Genomic DNA, 21,585 nt, shown 5'->3' with positions numbered 1-21,585 from the left:
TTATGTTTACACACAGACAATGAAGTTAAACACCACCGCAAACTACAAGAAGCGTATTACTTGTACATATGTACAAAAAACATCTAGGTACGATAAATATATTTACATTTTGCAAACGCATGTGGAATGCCCGAAAAAATACAATCATTCATCCTTGTAAAAGTGTATTTAATCACAGAAAAACAAACAAGACAGTTCACAATCGCTCACTTCCGCCTTCGTGTAATACGCGAACGTCAACTTACTGTTTATGAATTGTTTAGCACCGAAAACAAAGGCTGGCTATCTAACTTAAGTTTGTTGATTAAATTGATCATCTAAAAAGTGAAAAGTCGCGTATATTGTTAAAAAGATTTCTATCCAGTTGTATGTTTAACGCTTTAGTTGCAAAGTCGAGCTGCCATATGTAACTATTTTTAAACATCGCGAGACTTTCATGGAATTCTCGCTCCCAAACGAGATTGGGCCTGGTTGTTCTGATGTAGCAAACAGCACAAAAGATGGACTCGCAGGTATTTCTCCTGTAAAATTGTCGTTTTGATACAGTTAATGTTCGGCTATGTGTTCTTGTGGAATTGATGCGAGGAGGGTGAGAATTGTTTCCCCCTTTTTATTTTAGCACCTTCGCTTCTGTTGCTTATTTTGTTCTTTTATCAGCTGCACCACTGTCAGTTGTGTATTGCAAATTACGAAACTAAAAAAAAAACCCAGCTCAAATAAACTAAAACACAAAACGTGTATATGTTAAATTAAGGTGGATAAATAATTCAGTGTGAAAATTAGCATTCTGCTCATGTATGCTAGCTTCACATGTAAACTACATTCTCAATAAACTGAGTGTGTGTTTGCCTGTTTGCACACATAACGTTACATATCTGTATGTTAAATACGTTATACGACGTTTAATCGTGCTAAAATTCACCGCTATTCCATAACCCAACAGCAACAGATTTGAGTCGAATCTGGACACCATAATCCTCTTGAAGGAATGATTTGATGCAAAGCTGTTGTGATTTATTACATTAGTTATATGCATAATGGATTGGCAAAAGGGTGCGGTACAGTGATGTGGTGTCTCTTCTTTGTAGCTCTCTAGGTTATGTCCAATACAATATTTGTCCATGTTTTATTTTCCAGGCAGGCGGAGGCAAACCCATGACACCATGAGTCCTCCAGCTTGGCCTGTGGACTTGTGGTGTTGTCAAATGACATTTGGCTGCACACAGCAACAGGCAAGCAAGTCTCAGCTCTCCAGCCAGTTGACATCTGCCACCTGGTGATGGTATGGAAGGAGTAGCACAATGAACCGATACAGCACCCTCAGACAGCTCGGGGATGGCACGTACGGATCGGTCATCCTCGGACGTAACCTGGAGTCAGGGGAGCTTGTGGCCATAAAAAAGTGAGTGTGCTTTTCTTTTATCTGAACTGTGGGCTATACAACCCACCAACTGTCAGATGTACTTGATTAATAATGTCCGACAACAATGAGTATCCAAGTAACCTGAAGGCTTTTTTTTTTTTAAATGTAGAATGAAAAGAAAGTTCTACTCATGGGAAGAATGCATGAACCTACGTGAAGTCAAGGTCTGTAGATGTCCACGTCTTGCATATTTATTCACTCACTTAAAAATTAGGAGAGGGGATTCATTGCGTGTTTGGCTTTTTTCCATTGACCTTTTTTACACTTCAATTCTTGTTTTTTGGAGAAGAACATGCACACTGACTTGGCAACATTAAGGTATAAATGGAAGCGTTGCAGCAAACTTGGTACCTATAAAGTGCAGCATGCTACTTATTTTTTGTGTGGACAGAAAGAACAGTATGGTCTGCGGACATTTGGCCAAGTTTATTAAATGGACAAATCTGCGGTAGGTAGATCTACATACTTATAATAATCTTGTGGCACGCCAAGCTTATTTTCAGATGTAGGGGATTTCACATTTTGTACACAAACACATGGCTTTCCTAACATATTATATGGAGGTTAATACAAATATATGTTGTGTAGACTCGCTTCCACATCCAACTGGCTGAATATCAGTAAATACTGAAGATAATCTACAGAAGGGATAACTAAAGGTCACGAGTCAATGAAAATAGGTGCTTAAAATGGGTCAAATTGCTAAACTACAGCACTTGTCTCATAGCGGCAAGGCATGTTTATTTACTCCTTTGCAGATTATCATACACACACCAATTAGAAAATAAATGTTAAATTATATATAGTTTTCATTTTTCCACAAATTAACAATGACATTTAATTAAGATAACTTGCGTCATTGTGTGATTGACATAACTGGCCATGTTTGTGTGTGAACAGGTAAAATAAAAGCTTTTTGCTGAAAAAAAATGTGCGACACATAAATTAACAACAAAACATGATGGTATTGACTTGCAGCTGTTGATGCTCAGACAACTCGCACGGTTAGGAGTGTAACCGTATTGTAGATACTGCGGTGTTGCGGTTTCAAAATCTTCACAATAATGCCGTGTTGCTTGACCTATCAAAGAAAAACTTGGTGTTTAGTTTTTTCTGGCGCTTAAGCGTTGGCCGGTTCTGAATATAAACTACATCTCCCAGAATCCTCTGCCCAGCGCAGGGCTGACAAGGTGGGGGGCGTGGAACGCCGTAAGCAGGTAGTAAAGTGTGTTCGTAGTAGATAAGAGGAAACTTTTTTGGACATTCCCTTAAAATTTCAACAAAATCTATCCATAACTGTTTGGGTTCTGTTGCTAACAAACACAAAAACAAACTATGGCAAAACATAACCTGTTGGGCAGAGGTAAGAAAGTCTGTGTTCTGCAATGCAAAGTGTACCACTCTCGTCTTGAGGGCCAGAGCCAGCTGGTCACGTCGCATCGAATATACCAAAAAACCTGTACACCGCGGGAAACAGCAGTAAACTAAAAAGCTACTTGATAAATCCTCAATCCATCCATCCATTTTCCACCACCTGTCCTTCTCGATGTCGCGCGGGGGATGAAGTTACAGCTGCACTCGGGCGGAAGGCAGGGTTCACCCTGGACAAGTCACTACCTCATAAACTGTCACCCAGAAAATATATTTGAAGCCAGCAAAGCCAAACATTAGTTTGTGAGGTATTTACATAATTAAAACTTAAATTGTTAGTTAACTTTTCTGAGAAACAGCATTTTCCAAGCTGATTTATAAACATGTCCACTGCAGAGGACACTTCTTCTCAGAAAGTAAAAGTTGAAAGACTCTAAACTGATCATTATTGTTTTAAACATGTTACACTGGATGTTTACATTGTCACTTTAAAGACATTTAACTGCAAATGTTATTAAAATATTTGCTTGAAACGGTTGATGTCCCTGCACAATTCTTTGCACTGAAAAATACATGTTTGTAGAATGATAAAAATATTTTAGCGTTGTGTTTTTGTTCAATTACAGTAAGTGTGTTTATCCTAAACATTCCTGCCACTTTATTTTACACACTGTGGCATTTTTAAGTCTTTTTTCAAATTTTGAACATATACCACAATAATATCGTACCGTGACCTCAATACCATGACAAAATCGTACGGTGAGATTTTGATACTCTTACATTCCTACGTGCGGGTGAGTAAAAAACACATTAATGATGCTTCGTGTAAGTGTGCGCTAATTTCTGAAAATGATGTAAGCATCATTGTGCATTTTTTAAGTCAATATATCGATGAACAGATGCTTTATAATGCACGACCAAGTCAGCTGTGCTATGTGTATGAGGTGTTATGAAAGTGCCATTATAATTTGTTTGACCGAGGGCAAACACCCAAAATCTAAAAACAAAAAAAAAGATGTCAAATCTTTTTGTGGGGCTCCAAAATTAATTATGGCAGGCCATCACAAATAAATGAATAAGTGGGGAAGCGCTGACATCTTAATAACAGTATTTACTGCCATCTAGTGGCACCACTTGATGTCTGTCAGGAACACCTTTTGAGAACATACAGTGTAGCTACTGTTGAGTATGTTGCTATTAAGTTGTTTGTTTGCTGTTTGATTTTTCACTGTTTCCCGTAATTTATAAATCAAACAGTGTAATAAAAAAGGCTTGTGGTGCTTTTAATGCTTTTACTAGATCTTGTGAGTTCCGCTGAAAAAACTCAGTTTGTTGTCTTTTTTCCACACGAGACGACTCAGACAGATTGTTACACTCAAAAGCACCCACAGCAGTTCTGAGAGTGGAAGGTGATTCTTGTGTGCTGTTGTGTACTTTTCAGCTCTTTTTCCCATCCTTAAGCTTACTTACATTCCCCTTTATAGAGCTTGACCTTTTTAAAACAAGCATACCTATTATAGTTGTCAGCTTGGAAGTACAGCATGTTAAGCCATAAAATCTCTCCCTCCCGACTAAAAATTGAAGCATGGTTACACCTGAATCCTTCTGTGTGTTGTTGAGATTTTTTTTTGCATCACTTTTTTTTTACTAATATACTAAAAAGCTTGTTTTCATTTCAGTCCTTGAAGAAACTCAACCACGCTAATATCATCAAGCTGAAGGAGGTCATCAGAGAAAATGACCACTTGTACTTCATCTTTGAGTACATGAAAGAAAATCTGTATCAGCTGATGAAAGACAGGTATGTCCGCCACTGTTATGTTGTTCTCCACACTGCACGCCTAATTAACTAAAGGTATGCGTGTACTAAAACACGTGCAAACTTGATAGCACACGCAAAACTGATCTGCCAAACGTGTGCAAAGTGGATTGCGTCTGTTAAGTGAGCAGAATAAGGCTTGGAATCCATTTTGCGTGTTTTTTCTTCATTAATTGTTAGAACGTCTACAAAAATGGGCGGGGAAAATGCAAATATAATTATTTAGCATGCACAGCCTGATTTACTAAACTAGAAAGTGATTGTGGCACCTAAATTAGCGTCTCTATTTAGCCCGCCTGAAAGATATGTTCAAACTGACAGTTACACACCGCTGCAGGATCTTTAAAGACAGATGGTGGACAGATGAGAGTCCTCCATCCTATGTGTGTGTGACAACTTAAGTCAAATAAAACATATTAGACATATTGTCTATTCAGCAACATCCTTTCATAATTTTACGCTGCATGCTGGGTGACATAAAAAGCTGATAAAACAAATTCAATTGATGTGTTTTAGTGTCCTTTAGTGTTTGGTAATTGCGTTTGTTTTTTCACATAGAATATATATTATTAATCTATCGCCTGTATGGAAAAAAACTTCCTGAAGTATATATTCTTTGTGTCTTGAGCACGTAAGCGCAGCCTCTCTCCCATGAGTGCACCGCCACCTTCACAGCGCATAAAAAGTGGAACATGTCTCCTGCATGTTTGAAAACATGGCATAATGCCACAGATAGGAGCATAACATGAATGTGCAGTAAATGATCAATTGTCTCCATGGAGATGCCCCGTATAGTACATGCAAGATCCTCATTTAAATAAGGCGGTCTGCACCAATTTTCAATTGTACAAGCAGGGTTAGTAGATCACATGGAACACACCCACTAATAGTAGACACAATTTTCTTGTGGATCTTAGTAAATCAGGCCCCTTCTTAATATTTCATGTTTTTCTTTGTTTTGGTGCAGAGCTCGGTTGTTCCCAGAATCCGCTGTGAGAAACATCATGTTCCAAATCCTCCAGGGGCTTGCATTCATTCATAAACATGGTAACTCTTATTACTCCAGTGGCCTCAACCAACCCCTAATGCAACCCTTTGACAAGCTTTTTTTCTTAGGGTTCTTTCATCGGGACATGAAGCCTGAGAATCTTCTTTGCATGGGCCCAGAGTTGGTGAAAATAGCCGATTTTGGCCTCGCTAGAGAGATTAGATCTCGACCGCCGTACACAGACTATGTGTCCACCAGATGGTGAGTGATACATATCAAAAATGTTTTTTTGTTTCTTTTTAAACACGGGAAAGAAACCGTATCAATGTAACCCCTGTTTAATTATGTCAACAAACTGCCATAGGTTCAAAAAAATAGAAGCAATGGCTAAACTCAGTTTGGATTTGGTTATGTCTACACCCAATTATGTCAGTCAGCCAGTTTGAGGGGTATGGACACAAACAGGTTTCACTCTAACACTGTATATTATTGTATGTAGTTTTATCAGGTGCCTAGTACTCTACATCTGAGTCAATAAATGTCTCTGCCCACCATATGAGGAATCACTTTATTTATGTATTGATTTTTGGACAGGTACCGAGCACCAGAAGTCCTCCTCAGATCCACATCCTACAGTTCCCCCATAGACCAGTGGGCGGTAGGCTGCATCATGGCAGAGCTGTACACCCTCAGACCTTTATTCCCCGGCTCCAGCGAAGTAGACACCATATTCAAGATTTGCCAAGTTTTGGGTACACCAAAGAAGGTAACTTTTTCATTGTCTGATCAAGATCCAAATGCGAAAGGTGGATTTATGGTTTTAGTTTGAACACAAGTAAGGGTGTCTCTATCCGATATTGGTATTGGATCGGTATCTGCAAAAAAATATTTATCGAATGATATCGGCTTGCATCTAAAATCTCTGATAAAAGTGAAGTGAAGTGAAGTGAATTACATTTATATAGCGCTTTTTCTCAAGTGACTCAAAGCGCTTTACATAGTGAAACCCAATATCTAAGTTACATTCAAACCAGTGTGGGTGGCACTGGGAGCAGGTGGGTAAAGTGTCTTGCCCAAGGACACAACGGCAGTGACTAGGATGGCGGAAGCGGGGATCGAACCTGCAACCCTCAAGTTGCTGGCACGGCCGCTCTACCAACCGAGCTATACCGCCCTGTTACAAGCAGTTCTACAACGTGTTGACTTGTGCAAAGCTGGATAGCCAGTTACCATCTAAATGTCCTCCAATAGGAAAAATCATGTTGGTATTTTCTTGCATTTTAGTCAAGTCATTTACCAAATGTAAACATGGTAGGCTATACAGGCTACTAGGAGCTAGCTGCTATGGCACACAACAGAAAAGGACAAAATAGTACACACACTAGATTTAGTAATAAGTGTCCCCAATTAAACAATATTACAGTCTAAAACACAGTATTTGTGCATATAAACAACTATCAAATAACTATAGTTGCGTATTACTTGCAGATACAAAGTCTCCAAATCAGAAGCGTACTAGAAAGTGTTCAGTAACCAACATGTCTGGATCATTCAACTTTGTGCGTCACAAGTTTAATTTAATGATTTGTTTTAACCACTAAATGTCTCCAAAAACAAATTATCACTCCACTTCAAAATCATAAATCTGTCATAGGGTTACTGTTTTTAATACCTGCCATTGTTCTCTTGAGTAATTTCACCTGAACAAACCTAACATTCCACACTACAATAACGAGTGTGTACTATGATTCGTACTGATATAGTATCGGAATAATATCAGTATTTTCTCGTACTCAAGGCTCCAATGTTGGTATTGTATCGATAGTGAAACAGTTATATTGGGACACCCCTAAACACAAGTGCCTTTTTCTCCTAGAATGATTGGGCAGAGGGATTCCAGCTGGCCAGTGCCATGTATTTCCGTTGGCCTCAGTGTGTTCCCAGTAACCTGAAGACACTAATTCCTAACGCCAGTCCGGAAGCTATCCACCTGATGACTGACCTGCTCCAATGGGACCCCAAGAAAAGACCAACATCTGCACAGGTATGGTCTAAATAATAATAATAAAATACAATCAAATGTTTTGCCTAATTCTGCATGACAAGATTTTACGAGTTTTAAAATAGGGCGCATTGCAAGACAAGTGCTAAACCAATTTCCTTCAAAGTTTGTATATGAGTATTGGCCAAGACACATTAGCCTCACATTGGGGGCCCACCGGATCCTTTTGATAGAGCTGCAGTAAAAACTAGAGAGGCCCTCAGTAGAGCTTTGATCTCTGCCAATATGGAAATATTGTGTCCTGCTAAGCAACACAAAGGTTATACAACAGTGGAAAACATTGTATTAACATTGTGATGGTGCTCTGCTAAGTCTCAAGAGGGGTTATGAAATACATAATCACTACTCACATCAAAAGATAAGGTACCACAAATGGAAAATACCAGGATTTAACTTTGCACTGCAACCCTTCACATTGTGAAGTCAAGGTTGACCTAAAGTTTTAGTGCTTAATAGGGGATAGTACAAAGTCCAGGGTGTGGGGAAACAGCCAAAATAATGTATGAATGATAATTAATTATTTACGTAATTATGTTAAATTCCCAGTTGATATGATCAGGTGTGAGCAAGGCATTCCATTAGTATTCTGAGACAAGAAAAAATAAATTCCTCTGTACACTTTTTAATAGTAATAATGATAATACTACATTTAATTTAGAAGCGCCTTTCAAAAAACCCAATGACACTTTACAATATACAGATAAAATAAATAAAAGATAATGCCAAAAACAACAAAGGATAAAATCAACATGTAACAAACAAAGGACAGTGTAGAGGCAGTTACAATGAGTATGACATTTTAAACAGGTGAGTTTTGAGTCTAGATGTGAATGTATGAAGGGGAGTCAATAATGCGGATGTCAGGTGGGAGAGAGTTCTAGAGTTTGGGAGCAGAGTGACTGAAAGCTCTGATGGCATAGCAAGGTGTATGGAAGTATTTTAATTCCAATGTGCACCAAAATGAGTCTTGTTATGCAAATGTGCTACCTACCCACAAAGATTAATGGAACTCAGTGCAAAAGTTTTTGCATAATCTTGCTAACACACACACCAAATAACAAAATCCACATTACTGGCATCTAAAAGACTAGAACAATAATCTGATACTTAAATATATTCAAGTACTTTAAGTATTTTTCAGTTGAACAAGGAAGGGATCTGCCTCATACTGAGAACCTTCCTTGTAATATTTGTAGTTTACAGCCATTGATGCTACTTTCATGTGACTGTTTATTGTCATGCACAGGCTCTCAGGTACTCCTACTTCCACGTGGGCCAGACTTTGGGCACTCCTCAGCAGATCCTGGAGCAGGACAGACCTCAGCCACATCCTTTGCCCCCACAGCAACCCTTACAGACGCCACTGCAGGAGCAGCCCTTACATCTGAGGCCTGTGCCCCCCTCCCAGGCCTCTCCCCACAATCAGCACTGCACCACCTCCAGACCGCTGCAGCAGATCCAGCAGCCCTCTCTCCTCCCTGCCCCGCAGCCCCCAGTGGCTGCGTACCAACGTCATGTAGAGCTAGTGCGAGAGCACCAACCGAAGCACGTTCTCAAGCAGGAAGCAAGCGAAGGACCCCCACAATCTCTTCTCCCTTACATTGTTGACAACAGCAAGGTGAGGCCACAAGATCGGGGACAAGTGCCACACTTTTTTCCATTTTTATCAAAATAAATTACAGATAAAGGGGGTGTAGCGATCATTACGCACTAACTTTCAAACATACTGCAAGCATTATATCCAAATGTCAATCTGTTCCGGCTCAGAACATTAGTTTGTTGTCCGCTAACGATAGAGATTTAGCAAAGTTCGGGTACTAACAGGAACTATCATTGAATGTATAACCAATATCTGTGCAAACAAAACATTTTATTTTATTTAATATGTGCATTTTTTGTTAAATCTGTGAATGTAACTATTATTTCCTTTTAATTTTCTTAAACATTTTTTTTTTTTACTAATAAGCCAGCTTTAAAGGAGAACTGCACTTTTTTGGGAATGTTGCTTATAATTCACAACCCTTATGAGAGAGAGACAAGAACACAAATGTTTTTTGTTTTTTTTAATGCATTCTAACTCGTAAATAAAAGTCAGCTGGAGTGAATGGGAGCCACTAAGTCATGACGTCATTGCGTCTATTCAGACTATAAAACCCTACAAATAACCATTCCAGAAAGCGCGGACAATACTCAATTTACATTTCGTGACCTGAATATGAAGCAAGTATTAGCATTATTGTTATTATAAGTGCTAATAATACTTTTAGCGGTGCATTGTCAGAGAGGTACCTCCTTATGCTGCTGTTATGACGTCATCAGCTGGTGAGCTGCTTTCTCGCCTTGGAGCTCGTGAAAGTTTGTTTTAGATTATAAAGCATGTCTTTCATTTAGGAAATGGCAAATAAGACCCGAAAAGATGCTTGGTTCCACCCCTTTTTTTCGCGAGGATTATGAGTCATTCTTCATCTAAACGGGAGTATATGAACATTCTAAGAGTCAGCATCCAAGTGACAGCAGACGTTGTACTGTAAGTGATGTTTAATTAGGTTTGTTGAAAAAGCGAACGTTGTGATGCGGTTTTTTTTTTTTTTTAAATGAATGTGCCGCCATATGCTTAAAATGAGCAAAATATGTAAATATTACATGTTAATATGAAGGTACTTACAGTGTGTATATAGAACCTTGATGGTAGTGTTTGTATGTTTTTTAAGCGCTTTATGGGCAGAATACAACGACTGCCATTTTCTCTATTGTAATGTGACTTTTGCTCACATTAATTTATTATTTAGAATGCATAAAAAAAGAAAACCTTAGTGTGTTCTTGTCTTATATAAGGATTGTGAATGATAGGCAAAACTCCCTAAAAAAGTGCAGTTCCCCTTTAATTTATCCCTTCACAGACAAGACAGGAAAGTGAGAACGCTAACCTGCTGAGCTATCAAACGAAAGCAAAGGGAGGACGTCGGCGTTGGGGTCACGCCGCAGGACACCTCAAAGGTGACGAGTGGGACGACTACGGCGACTCCGAACCGATGCCTTCGAGTGTTCCGGGAAAAGGCAACGTCCCCCGAGAGAAGTCGAGGCAGGGAGAGGAGCCACTCCGAAGGTGATAGGAATTATTGATAATATTTGAATGGAACTGTGGTAACCAAATGTTTTAGATACAGCGACATTCTGGACTTCAGTCGACCAAACGGAAAAGAAGAAGCACCTTTAAACCTGAACAAGACGTCAGGCTTCCAGGAAGCATCGAGGACGGCATCTGCCAAACAACACTACCTGAGACAGTCACGTTATTTACCAGGTAATCATCTATAAGGGCTAAAATCCATGCCTTATATTTTGATTCTCTTCATCTTTCTGCTTTTAAGGCATCAGCACAAAGAAAAATGTGGCCATAAATGCTAGTAAAGACCGGAGCAAGAGCCATCTTTGGGGCAATAGCAGTATTCCATTTGGTGGGACTCTACCAAGCAGAGGACTTCACGGTAATTTCACTTATTTTGCATTTTCAGCTACTGTTTGCACAATTTTTAAATAATGTGTTGTTTCCAAAAACAAGGTACAAATACAATCCCAGGGGCATGCACGCAAATGTTTTACAAAAAAGATGCCTGCTCTGTTGGTCACAGAGGTCATCAGGGTGTCTCTTTGGAATCAGCTGCTTCAAGTGAGAGAACGTTTGATTTCAACAATGAGTAAATTGTATTGTTGCATCAATTGTCTGCCTTTTGGTTCAAGATTATGCAACATGGCGATCGGGTCGGAGTCAGAGGAACGCCTCCGGCAACATGGTCAACAAAAGCCCCCCTTGTCAGTTACCACGTGCACCAGTACAGACCATCCACGGGCGAATAGACTGGTCTGCCAAATATGGACAACACCGCTAGTGGCCTCCCCGCGCTTTACTTTACCTCCCAAAGAGAAGGCCTCATCGTTTTGTACATACATCTTAACACAGCAATAATGTTTGTTTGTTGCCAATGTACCATGGATGTGGTGTGCATGTGTGAGGGTAAATGCAACCAGCCAAACATATTTGCACCTCTGTGATATACTGTAATCTTTTCTGTAACATAACTAACTGTCCTGCTTTGGTTATTACACCTTTATGTTTTTATGGTTTGCTATTGAACCTGTTTACCAAGCTGTATACATGATATGCATATTATTAAGTCACTGTGACTTGTTTATAGCCAAGTAATTACTTTGCCACGCTATATTACTTTGTACATATTGCTGGTGTTTTTACCTTTTTTTACTTTGTGATGCCAGTGATTTAAATGTGTTTTTTGTTTATTGTTTTTCAATTAAAGTCAAGGCCGTGATTGAAATGTCTCAAACACTAACACTTACAGTATACTGAACGTGTAATAGATGTTATTTCAATTGGAAAAAGGCGCCTACATTACCCAACATGCATCTGTGCTTGATAATGACGTCATTTCATTATTGGCACCTGTGGCACGAGCTTGGCAAACCGCTGTCCTCCAGCCTATTAAGTATTTTTACAACGTAAGTACAAAAATAGCACTTTCAGACGTTCATGTTTTTTTCCCACATAACAGCCGTTTGACTCCAATAGCTTTTTTAGAAAGATGTCAATGCGGCAACATTACTCTACTAGCTTCAACTCGAAATTAGTTCCAGGCGAGCTAGCTTAGCTGTATGCTAGCTTACAAATATTAGCCGATAAGGACGTAAAGTTGAGTTTTCAAGCTTAAAAGGGGAACTGCACTATTATTTAGGAATTTTGCCTATTATTCACAATATTTATATGAGACAAGCACACATGTTTTTCTTTTTTATGTAATCCATTTAGTAAATAAATGCTAGCAAAAGTCAGCTAACAATGGCACCAATAAAGCGCCATGATAAACCATCAACGTTTTATATAAATGCTGTAAGCATACATGTAATGTAGTAACAGGCAACTTCATAATAACATGTAACATTTAAGTACTTTGGATATTTGAAGCTTACAGCTGCATACTCATTTCACATACGCAACACTTCATTTCATCAACAACAACACTACTAATCATGGCTGACTTCACCAGAGACAACGGCGACTACTTTAGGACAAACGATTAGGGATGTCCGATAATATCGGCCATCCGATATTATCGGCTGATAAATGCTTTAAAATGTAATAGCGGAAATTGTCGGTTTCGGTGTCATAAAGTAAGATTTATGACTTTTTAAAACGCTGCTGTGTACATGGACGTAGGGAGAAGTATAGAGCGGCAATAAACCTTAAAGGCACTTCCTTTGCGAGCCGTCCCAGTCACATAATATCCACGGCTTTTCACACACACAAGTGAATGCTAGTCATACTTGGTCAACAGCCATACAGGTCACACTGAGGGTGGCCTTATAAACAAGTTTAACACTGTTACAAATATGCGCCCCACTGTGAACCCACACCAAACAAACTTCTCAGGGAGAGCATGTCCCAAATTCCAAGCTGCTGTTTTGAGGCATGTTAAAAAAAAAAAAAAAGCACTTTGTGACTTCAATAATAAATATGGCAGTGCCATGTTTGAATTTTTTTCCCATAACTTGAGTTAATTTATTTTGGAAAACCTTGTTACATTGTTTAATGCATCCAGCGGGGAATCACAACAAAATTAGGCATAATAATGTGTTAATTCCACGACTGTATATATCGGTATCGGTTGCTAAGTTAGCTTCAATGGCGTCGTTAGCAACAGCATTGTTAAGCTTTGCCAGGCTGAGAATTATTAACCGTGTAGTTACATGTACATGGTTTAATAGTATTGTTGATCTTCTGTCTATCCTTCCAGTCAGGGATTTATTTATTTTGTTTCTATCTGCATTTGAGCCAGATGCTATCACGTTAGCTCAGTAGCTAAAGAGCTTCGCCGATGTATTGTCGTGGAGATAAAAGTCACTGTGAATGTCCATTTCGCGTTCTCGACTCTCATTTTCAAGAGGATATAGTATCCGAGGTGGTTCAAAATACAAATCTGTGATCCACAATAGAAAAAGGAGAAAGTGTGGAATCCAATGAACCCTTGTACCTAAGTTACGGTCAGAGCGAAAAAAGATATGTCCTGCACTGCCTCTCTAGTCCTTCACTCTCACTTTCCTCATCCACGAATCTTTCATCTTGCTCGAATTAATGGGGTAATCGACGCTTTCTTGGTCCGAATCTCTCTCGCTCCGTTGAAAACAGTGGTAGAATATGAGGAGGTGAACAACTGACTACGTCACGCTACTTCCGGTACAGGCAAGGCTTTTTTTTATCAGCGACCAAAAGTTGCGACCTTTATCGTCGTTGTTCTCTACTAAATCCTTTCATCAAAAATATGGCAATATCGCGAAATGATCAAGTATGACACATAGAATGGATCTGCTATCAACGTTTAAATAAAAAAAATGTAATTTCAGTAGGCCTTTAATGTACCAATGATAATCACACACACACTAGGTTGGGTGAAATTAACCTCTGCATTTGACCCATCCCGATGTTCACCCACTGGGAGGTGAGGGGAGCAGTGAGCAGCAGGAGTGGCCGCGCTTGGGAATCATTTTGGTGATTTAACCCCCAATTCCAACCATTGATGCTGAGTGCCAAGCAGAGAGGCAACGAGTCCCATTTTTATAGTCTTCAGTATGACTCGGCCGGTCACAACCTTCCAGTCTCAAGGCGGACACTCTAACCACAAGGCCACTGAGCAGTCTTTAGAGGGCTTTATTGGCACAGTAGAGTACTTCCATTAGTTGCGTTGTTAGCCAACTGGTACTTGCTGTAATTTACAAATTAGGATGCATAAAAAAAGAAAAACATATGTCTTCTTGTCTTACATAAGGATTGTGAATGACAGGCAAAATTCCAAGTTTCCCTTTATGTTGGACATTGTCCTCTGTTAAACTTTTGAGAATTTTAAAGATTTAATTGGGGCCAGGGTTTGTCTTTTCTGTGCTAATTCAAACATTGACAGAGAGTACGTGACAAAATGGCCAACTACATAACAGCTGCATGTTTTACAGTGGTCATCCACCAAAAGGAAGAACACCAATTTTGATATAAAAATAATAATAATAATTTTGTTGTATCCCACGACCCCAAAGGGAATAAGCGGTAAAAAATGGATGGATGGAATTTTGTTGTATCTTCTACTCCAGTGGAAATAATGAATGGCTGTATCTAAATTGTACAATGGAATATTATCAGAAATGAAAACATGCTTAGTTAACTGAAATTAATACACAATAGTCTTTATTTACGTTATGTTGTCTCAATCTGTTACAATATGTATGTGTATATGTTTTTTGTTAATCCATCCATCCATTTTCTACCGCCTGTCCCTTTTGGGGTCGCGGGAGGTGCTGGAGCCTATCTCAGCTGCATTCGGGCGGAAGGCGGGGTACACCCTGGACAAGTCGCCACCTCATTGCATGGCCAACACAGATAGACAGACAACATTCACACTCACATTCACACACTAGGGCCAATTTAGTGTTGCCAATCAACCTAAATTATATAAAATGAATACAATTGTTAAATTGTTAAACAATTGTATTCGATTTATATAATAGGTTTATTTAGATGTTGTATTGCCTCTTTTTGAATGTTATAAGTCTAGTTTTTAAAATAGCTGTAATAAAAATGTATGGTTTTTCATAATTTTAGTTGCTTTCTGTTATAGCGATACAGTCATTAGAAATGAAAACATGCTTACTTAACTGAAATTAAGACACAATAGTCATAATTTACGTTATGTTCCTTCAATCTGTTACAATATGTATGTTTTTTATTATTATTATTTTCAAATTGTATAAATTATATAAATTGAATACAATTGTTAAACAATTTATATAATAGGTTTATTTAGATGTTGCTTTAAGTAATACAAATATGTTTTTTGTTACAGCGATACAGTCATTACGTTGTGTGTGAAAAAGGAAGGCAAACTGCCACATGCAGCGCCGCAATTGGATGTGTCTGAAGCTTGGAGCTTGACTTCCCTACGTTTCTCCTACAAATGGGCCTTGAGCTTGTTTGGAGGTTCTAGCAGGGGAGCGCAGCTACTGGTATACCGATGGATGGTTGTCCGTCGGGGGGACGTCGTCCGCTGCCACCGAGCGCTGGGCTTCGGGAGGGACACACATGGAGCGGTGAGGGAGGAAGGGGACACCCGCCTAGCCAGCCAGATCAGCCGAATCAAACCTAGCGATCAATGGGGTGACAGATGTCGCAGCCAGATCGCCCTCACATCCGCCATGTTATGAGTGCTGTGAAGTACAAATACCCGTAGCGACTTTGACCCTCTCACGGTCAGGGTGTCGTTGACTTGGTGCGGGGCTCACCGTAAACACCACACAATGTACGCATAATGATTTATATGTTAAATATTGTGAAATGACACACGTTGCGAAAACGTTGCCATATAAGATACGCGTTATAAATTACCCATCATGCTTAGCGAAGCAAATGCAAATTTAAAACCTTCCTATTGGTCAGACTGAAACTTAGCCGTGGGCGATACTGTATGTTGATATCAATCCTACACATGAATCGATACTTTTTTTTTTTAGACTCGACAAATATTTGTGTTTACACATTTATTTGTGACTAACATGTAGTACTACAATATAACGAAGTGTAACAATACAACCTAATAATCATTTTTATAGCATATTATTGTTTGGGAACAGAAAGTAATCAAAAGCCTAAACTGCTATTGGCTCTCAAATTTTGCCCTCATGTGTCCCACAACGTGTTCCCTATGTTTTTAACGATGTATAGAATGTATCTTAACAACACAACATTTGTAAAAATAAACGAGAATTGACAGCTATCGACCTGATAACGATACTACACTGGTATTGACATTTGGATCGACCCGCCCACCTGTAGTGTGCGCCTCAGCCAATCACATTCATGTGTCAAAGCCCTCCCCTTTGTGTTTTTTTCATGGTAATATTTATTTGGAGTTGCGCAGCTTGCCACTCTTCTTCGTTGTCGGCGTTGAAGAGGTGACACAGGACTACACATACTGTGTGCTTTATTTGTCAATTTGATCATTTGTTTTGCAACTTTCCAGACCAAATAAGTTTGCAAAACTGCACATCGTTAATCGCCATGGCTCAAAGAGTGAAGTTGCACTACTTTAATGGAAGAGGCAAGATGGAATCAATCCGCTGGCTTCTGACTGTAGCTGGAGTTGAGGTAAAGTTTGACCACAAAGCTAAAGTATTCTGTGCGAGATGAGTCACTCCTGTTTATTGTCACGTCCACAGTTTGATGAGTTCTTTCTGACAAACCGAGAGCAGTACCTCAAGCTGCTGAGTGGTGAGTTTTATTTCCCCAAAAATACAAACATCATGTGAGGGTGTACTTGTTTTTCTAACCTGTCCGGAAGCTTTAGTGCTTATTAAAAAAATTAATGTCTTCCTGCCATATTGTGACCTATCAATCTGAGGTGATGTGAAATAATGGAAATTCACCTGACCTCTGTACAGGTATGCTTTAAGATGTTGACTCATACCTGTTTAACTGGGAGTGTCCACTAATGCTCTCTTTGCAGATGGAGACCTCATGTTTCAGCAGGTCCCCTTGGTGGAAATCGACGGCATGAAGCTAATTCAGACCAAGGCAATCTTGAACTACATTGCTGAGAAGTACAATCTCCACGGCAAAGACATCAAAGATCGTGTCATGTATGTTCCATACACCTAATACGTCGTATAGCTAGAACACAATACATTCCATAGTGGTCGAGTTGCAAAATGATCTGTTCCAGGGTCAAACTGTTGCCACTATAACAGTGTTATGAACTATACAGGCAATGTCGCAAGTAACATTCATTCCTGCAAGTGTAAAACTAAGTTAACTGCTTGGTGTAAAAGAGACTTTTTGACATCTGTAATTGTGACTTAAGTGTAAAAATAAGCTATTAGTAAAATGTATAAAAGCATAAAAACACGCTTGACTTTAATGTTGCAATCATTGGCAAAAACCAAGTTTTATGTAAGAACCATCAAACAGTCACATTTGGTGATGCTCAAAATATTGTATGTAAGGAAAGAGAACAAGCGAATATTGTAACTGATATTGCTGCAACGCCAGCCGCGTCCCAGCTGGCACAAGACATTGATACGACGTTAATTATACATGTCCTTTAAAACTGACTTTGAAACAACGTTGCAAAATAGTTGTGTTTGTAAATTGAGACAACGTTGATGTCTGCTGCTTTCGACACCGTCGACCACGTCACCTTAATCACTCGTCTTGAGAACTGTGTGGGCATTAAGGGCGCCGCCCTCAACTGGTTCCGGTCGTACCTAACCGACAGGAGTTTTTGTGTAAAAATAGACAGTTTTATGTCTTCCACAGCTCCTTTACCACATGGGGTTTCCCAGGGCTCAATCCTTGCCCCAATCTTATTTGCGCTTTATCTTCTCTCCCTTGGTTCTATTTTTAGGAAGTACGATATTGCATTTAATTTTTATGCCGATGATTGCCAGATTTATTTTCCCATGGCACAAAATAACACGGTTCAACGTCTTATTGACTGCTTGCACGACATCAAAGCCTGGCTTTCAGCTAACTTCCTGAGCCTAAATGAAGACAAAACAGAAGTTATGTTGTTCGGTCCAAGTCGCTCCCCCTCCCCCAACGTTGACCTCGGCACTCTGACCCCGTATCTCAGCGACTGTGTCACAAACCTGGGGGTAAAGTTTGACTCAGATTTTAAATTCGAAAAACAAATCAGCAGCGTCGTACGAAAAAGCTTTTATCAATTACGCCAAATAGCGAAAGTGAAACCGCTTCTATCAGGACATGATCTAGAGAAATTAATCCACGCCTTTATCTCGACTCGTTTAGACTACTGCAATGCCCTGTATGTAGGCATTAGCCAGGCCTCCCTCGCCCGCCTGCAGCTCGTGCAGAACTCTGCTGCTCGTCTGCTAACACAGACTCGCAGACGTGAGCACATCACCCCTATATTAGCGTCCCTTCACTGGCTCCCTGTGCGTTACAGAATCAATTTTAAACTCCTTTTATTTGTTTTTAAATGTCTAAACAACCTCGCGCCAACATATCTCTCCGACCTCCTTCAGCCTTACTGCCCCACCCGATCCCTAAGATCAGCCGATCAGCTGCTACTGACGGTCCCGGACACAAGGCTGAAGCTTAGAGGTGACAGAGCTTTCGCTGCTGCTGCTCCCAAGCTCTGGAACGACCTACCTCTGAGTGTTAGACAAGCCTCCTCTCTTCCTGTTTTTAAATCTCTCTTAAAAACATACTTTTATTCCATGGCTTTTAACACTGAGTGATATCCATCCTGCAATGGCGCCCCATAATACACCAGCTGTGAACCTGTTTTTATATTTTATTTATTTATTTTTTATCGTGTTCTGTTTGTGTTGTGTGGTGTTTGCTCGGTTCTCGTATTATCTTTTAACCTGCCCATTGTACAGCACTTTGGCTACCCCTGTGGTAAATTTTAAATGTGCTTTATAAATAAAATTGATTTGATTTGATTTGATAACGTTGGATCCACATTGTTGGTTGGGAATTGACCAAATTTCAATGGTCAAATCAACGTCTCAACCTTACATTGATTAATGTAATCGTCAAAAAGCATGTTGTTTCAACATTATGTTTGAGTTACTCAACGTCAGGATTTAATTGAACAAGTTCTCAATGTTGTTTTAATGACTTGTGCCTGCTGGGTAGTAATAACCAATGGTTGGTGGTTATGTTTAGTTATTTTGCAGTATTGACTTTATTTTGCTCAAGTTATTGTAAGTAATAAAAGGGAACAAGGGAATATTTTAACTGATATTTTTATGTCAGCCGCGTAAAGGTAGCAAACAGCCCCTTTTTAGTAAAAGTATCAGGCTTGGTATGGTCAATACGGTAACTACTTGGTAGTGGATCAATACCCACATTTGTAGTATTGCCCAAAACTATGGGCAGTGGAGATGATGTTAAAAAAACTGCTGTGCTCAGCAGTTTGTAGCAACTTTGTATGTAATGCTCATCACCAGCGGTGGGTAGAGTAGCCAGAAATTGTACTCAAGTAAGAGTACTGTTACTTAAGAGATGTATTACTCAAGAAAAAGTAAGGAGTAGTCACCCAAATATTTAGTTGAGTAAAAGTAAAAAGTATGTTGTGAAAAAACTACTCAAGTACTGAGTAACTGATGAGTAACCTGTTCGTTAAATGATGACGGCAACAAATAATGCACAAAAACATAAAAATACCAATGAGCAAATTCAGAGCCAGGAATATCTCTTAAGCAACTAAAACAATAATATATATTAAATAATAATACATTAACATAAAAAAAAATGAAGGCAAATTGAGCCACAATAACTTAACAGCACCATAGGCTCAGTAGGCAGAGATTACAAAGGAAAATAACAAGTTAGCCTTTACGCAAACCATAAACTGATAGGTGTGGGCTGCACCTGGGAACACACTGTGCAATTCTGATTGGTGTTTCTATGCATGCGTGTGTGTCAGTGCAACTGTGCGTGTGTGTGTGTGTGTCTCTGTCTCTCTATGAGGCTGCAGTGCGTTAATAAATGTCCCCACACGATGTACATTTGACAGTGATTCATAGCAGGGAAGCTAACATCAGCCTACGGTGACAGCCAAACTATCTACTAACGTTACTTACCGCGATGTGCTTCCTCAAATTTGACGTCGAGTTCATGTAAGCTTAAGCTTGTTGTTGTTTGCCGCTGAAACTTTATGTGCAGTTAATCATGTGACCGCCTGGCTCTGTTTGATTGGTGAAACGGAGTGAAACGTCACCAGTGACTGCATTTGATTGGTGAAACGCAGGCATGCGATAGATCCTACTTTGAAGGTCTGTCTGACAAACCAAAACAAACAAAGCGTGCATTAACAGATCGATAAAAATCAGTAGCGAGTGGCGAGCTGAATGTAGATAAATGGAGCGGAGTAAAAGTAGCGTTTCTTCTCTATAAATATACTCAAGTAAAAGTATGTTGCATTAAAACTACTCTTAGAAGTACACTTTATCCCAAAAGTTACTCAAGTAGATGTAACGGAGTAAATGTATCGTGTTACTACCCACCTCTGCTCATCACTGCCATCTGCAGGCCTGCAATAGAACAGTGTCAGTATTTGAAAGTCTCTCACATGAAAACTTTATATCTTATTGGAATGTGTTGCTAAAAAGCCTCCTGTGAAGGAGCAAAAGCCACTACTGTCTTTAGAGGTTTCAAATTGACGTTGCCACTTGTCTTCAGGATCAACATGTACTCAGAGGGACTGATAGACCTGATGGAGATGATCATGATCCTGCCTTTCAGCAGTGACGTGACCAGCAAACTAGAGAACATTAAGACCAAGGCCAACGATCGCTACCTGCCCGTCTTTGAAAAGGTATCAGATGTAGTTTTCTTGGTCCAGTACATGTTTCATATGTGGTGTGGAACCAACACTGCAGAGACTAAGTGAGCAAGTGCACCTGGTGGGAGGTCGACTCAGCCTTGCCGATGTACTGCTGCTGGAATGCACCCTCATGTTGGAGGAGAAATTTGTGGGAATCCTCGGCGACTTCCGCAACATCAAGGTACACTTTCAATAATCAATGTGAAAAAAGATACGATGACATTGGCTGTGGTATCCTCTCAGTCCTTCCAGGGCCGCATGAGACTAAATCCCAACATCAGCAGATTCCTGGAGCCAGGCAGCAAGAGGAAGCCTCAGCCGGACGAGACGTACACAAACACGGTCAGGGAAGTCTTCAACGTCAATATAACATTTCCATGAAATTCTTCCACTGAGCAATGAATACATTTTCTAGTCTTGGAAGTGTTCACATACTAGAAAATACAACACCGTACTTTATTAAAAGTACTTTTTGCATTCAAATGTTACATCTTGTGTCCTTTGTACACTCACAAG

General features: G+C 39.6%; 2 protein-coding genes across 3 annotated transcripts; both read left to right on the top strand.

Moving 5' to 3' along the window:
* Positions 1 to 396: 396 nt before the first annotated feature.
* Positions 397 to 11,997, top strand: LOC133657216 (serine/threonine-protein kinase MAK-like). The gene is made up of 14 exons (XM_062058253.1): positions 397 to 512; positions 1,138 to 1,402; positions 1,533 to 1,587; positions 4,474 to 4,595; positions 5,581 to 5,660; positions 5,730 to 5,862; positions 6,196 to 6,367; positions 7,478 to 7,645; positions 8,910 to 9,281; positions 10,564 to 10,769; positions 10,825 to 10,967; positions 11,035 to 11,151; positions 11,226 to 11,333; positions 11,405 to 11,997. The coding sequence occupies exons 2-14, from the start codon at positions 1,302 to 1,304 to the stop codon at positions 11,551 to 11,553; spliced, it is 1,926 nt and encodes a 641-aa protein (XP_061914237.1). The 5' UTR covers positions 397 to 512; positions 1,138 to 1,301; the 3' UTR covers positions 11,554 to 11,997.
* A 96-nt stretch (positions 11,998 to 12,093) lies between these two features.
* On the top strand, positions 12,094 to 21,552 carry gsta.1 (glutathione S-transferase, alpha tandem duplicate 1). 2 transcript variants are annotated; one of them, XM_062058255.1, is made up of 7 exons: positions 12,094 to 12,178; positions 16,738 to 16,862; positions 16,934 to 16,985; positions 17,221 to 17,353; positions 20,925 to 21,060; positions 21,125 to 21,250; positions 21,313 to 21,552. In XM_062058255.1, the coding sequence occupies exons 2-7, from the start codon at positions 16,776 to 16,778 to the stop codon at positions 21,448 to 21,450; spliced, it is 672 nt and encodes a 223-aa protein (XP_061914239.1). In that variant the 5' UTR covers positions 12,094 to 12,178; positions 16,738 to 16,775; the 3' UTR covers positions 21,451 to 21,552. The 2 variants fall into 2 exon arrangements, with proteins under 2 accessions (XP_061914239.1, XP_061914238.1); XM_062058254.1 differs by lacking the exon at positions 12,094 to 12,178 and adding an exon at positions 16,629 to 16,669.
* Positions 21,553 to 21,585: the final 33 nt, after the last annotated feature.

Source organism: Entelurus aequoreus, linkage group LG09 (genome assembly GCF_033978785.1).
Source record: "Entelurus aequoreus isolate RoL-2023_Sb linkage group LG09, RoL_Eaeq_v1.1, whole genome shotgun sequence".
Lineage (NCBI taxonomy): Eukaryota > Metazoa > Chordata > Actinopteri > Syngnathiformes > Syngnathidae > Entelurus > Entelurus aequoreus.
The sequence above is the reverse complement of the archived record's forward strand: the minus strand, read 5'-3'. Positions and strand labels throughout refer to the sequence as shown.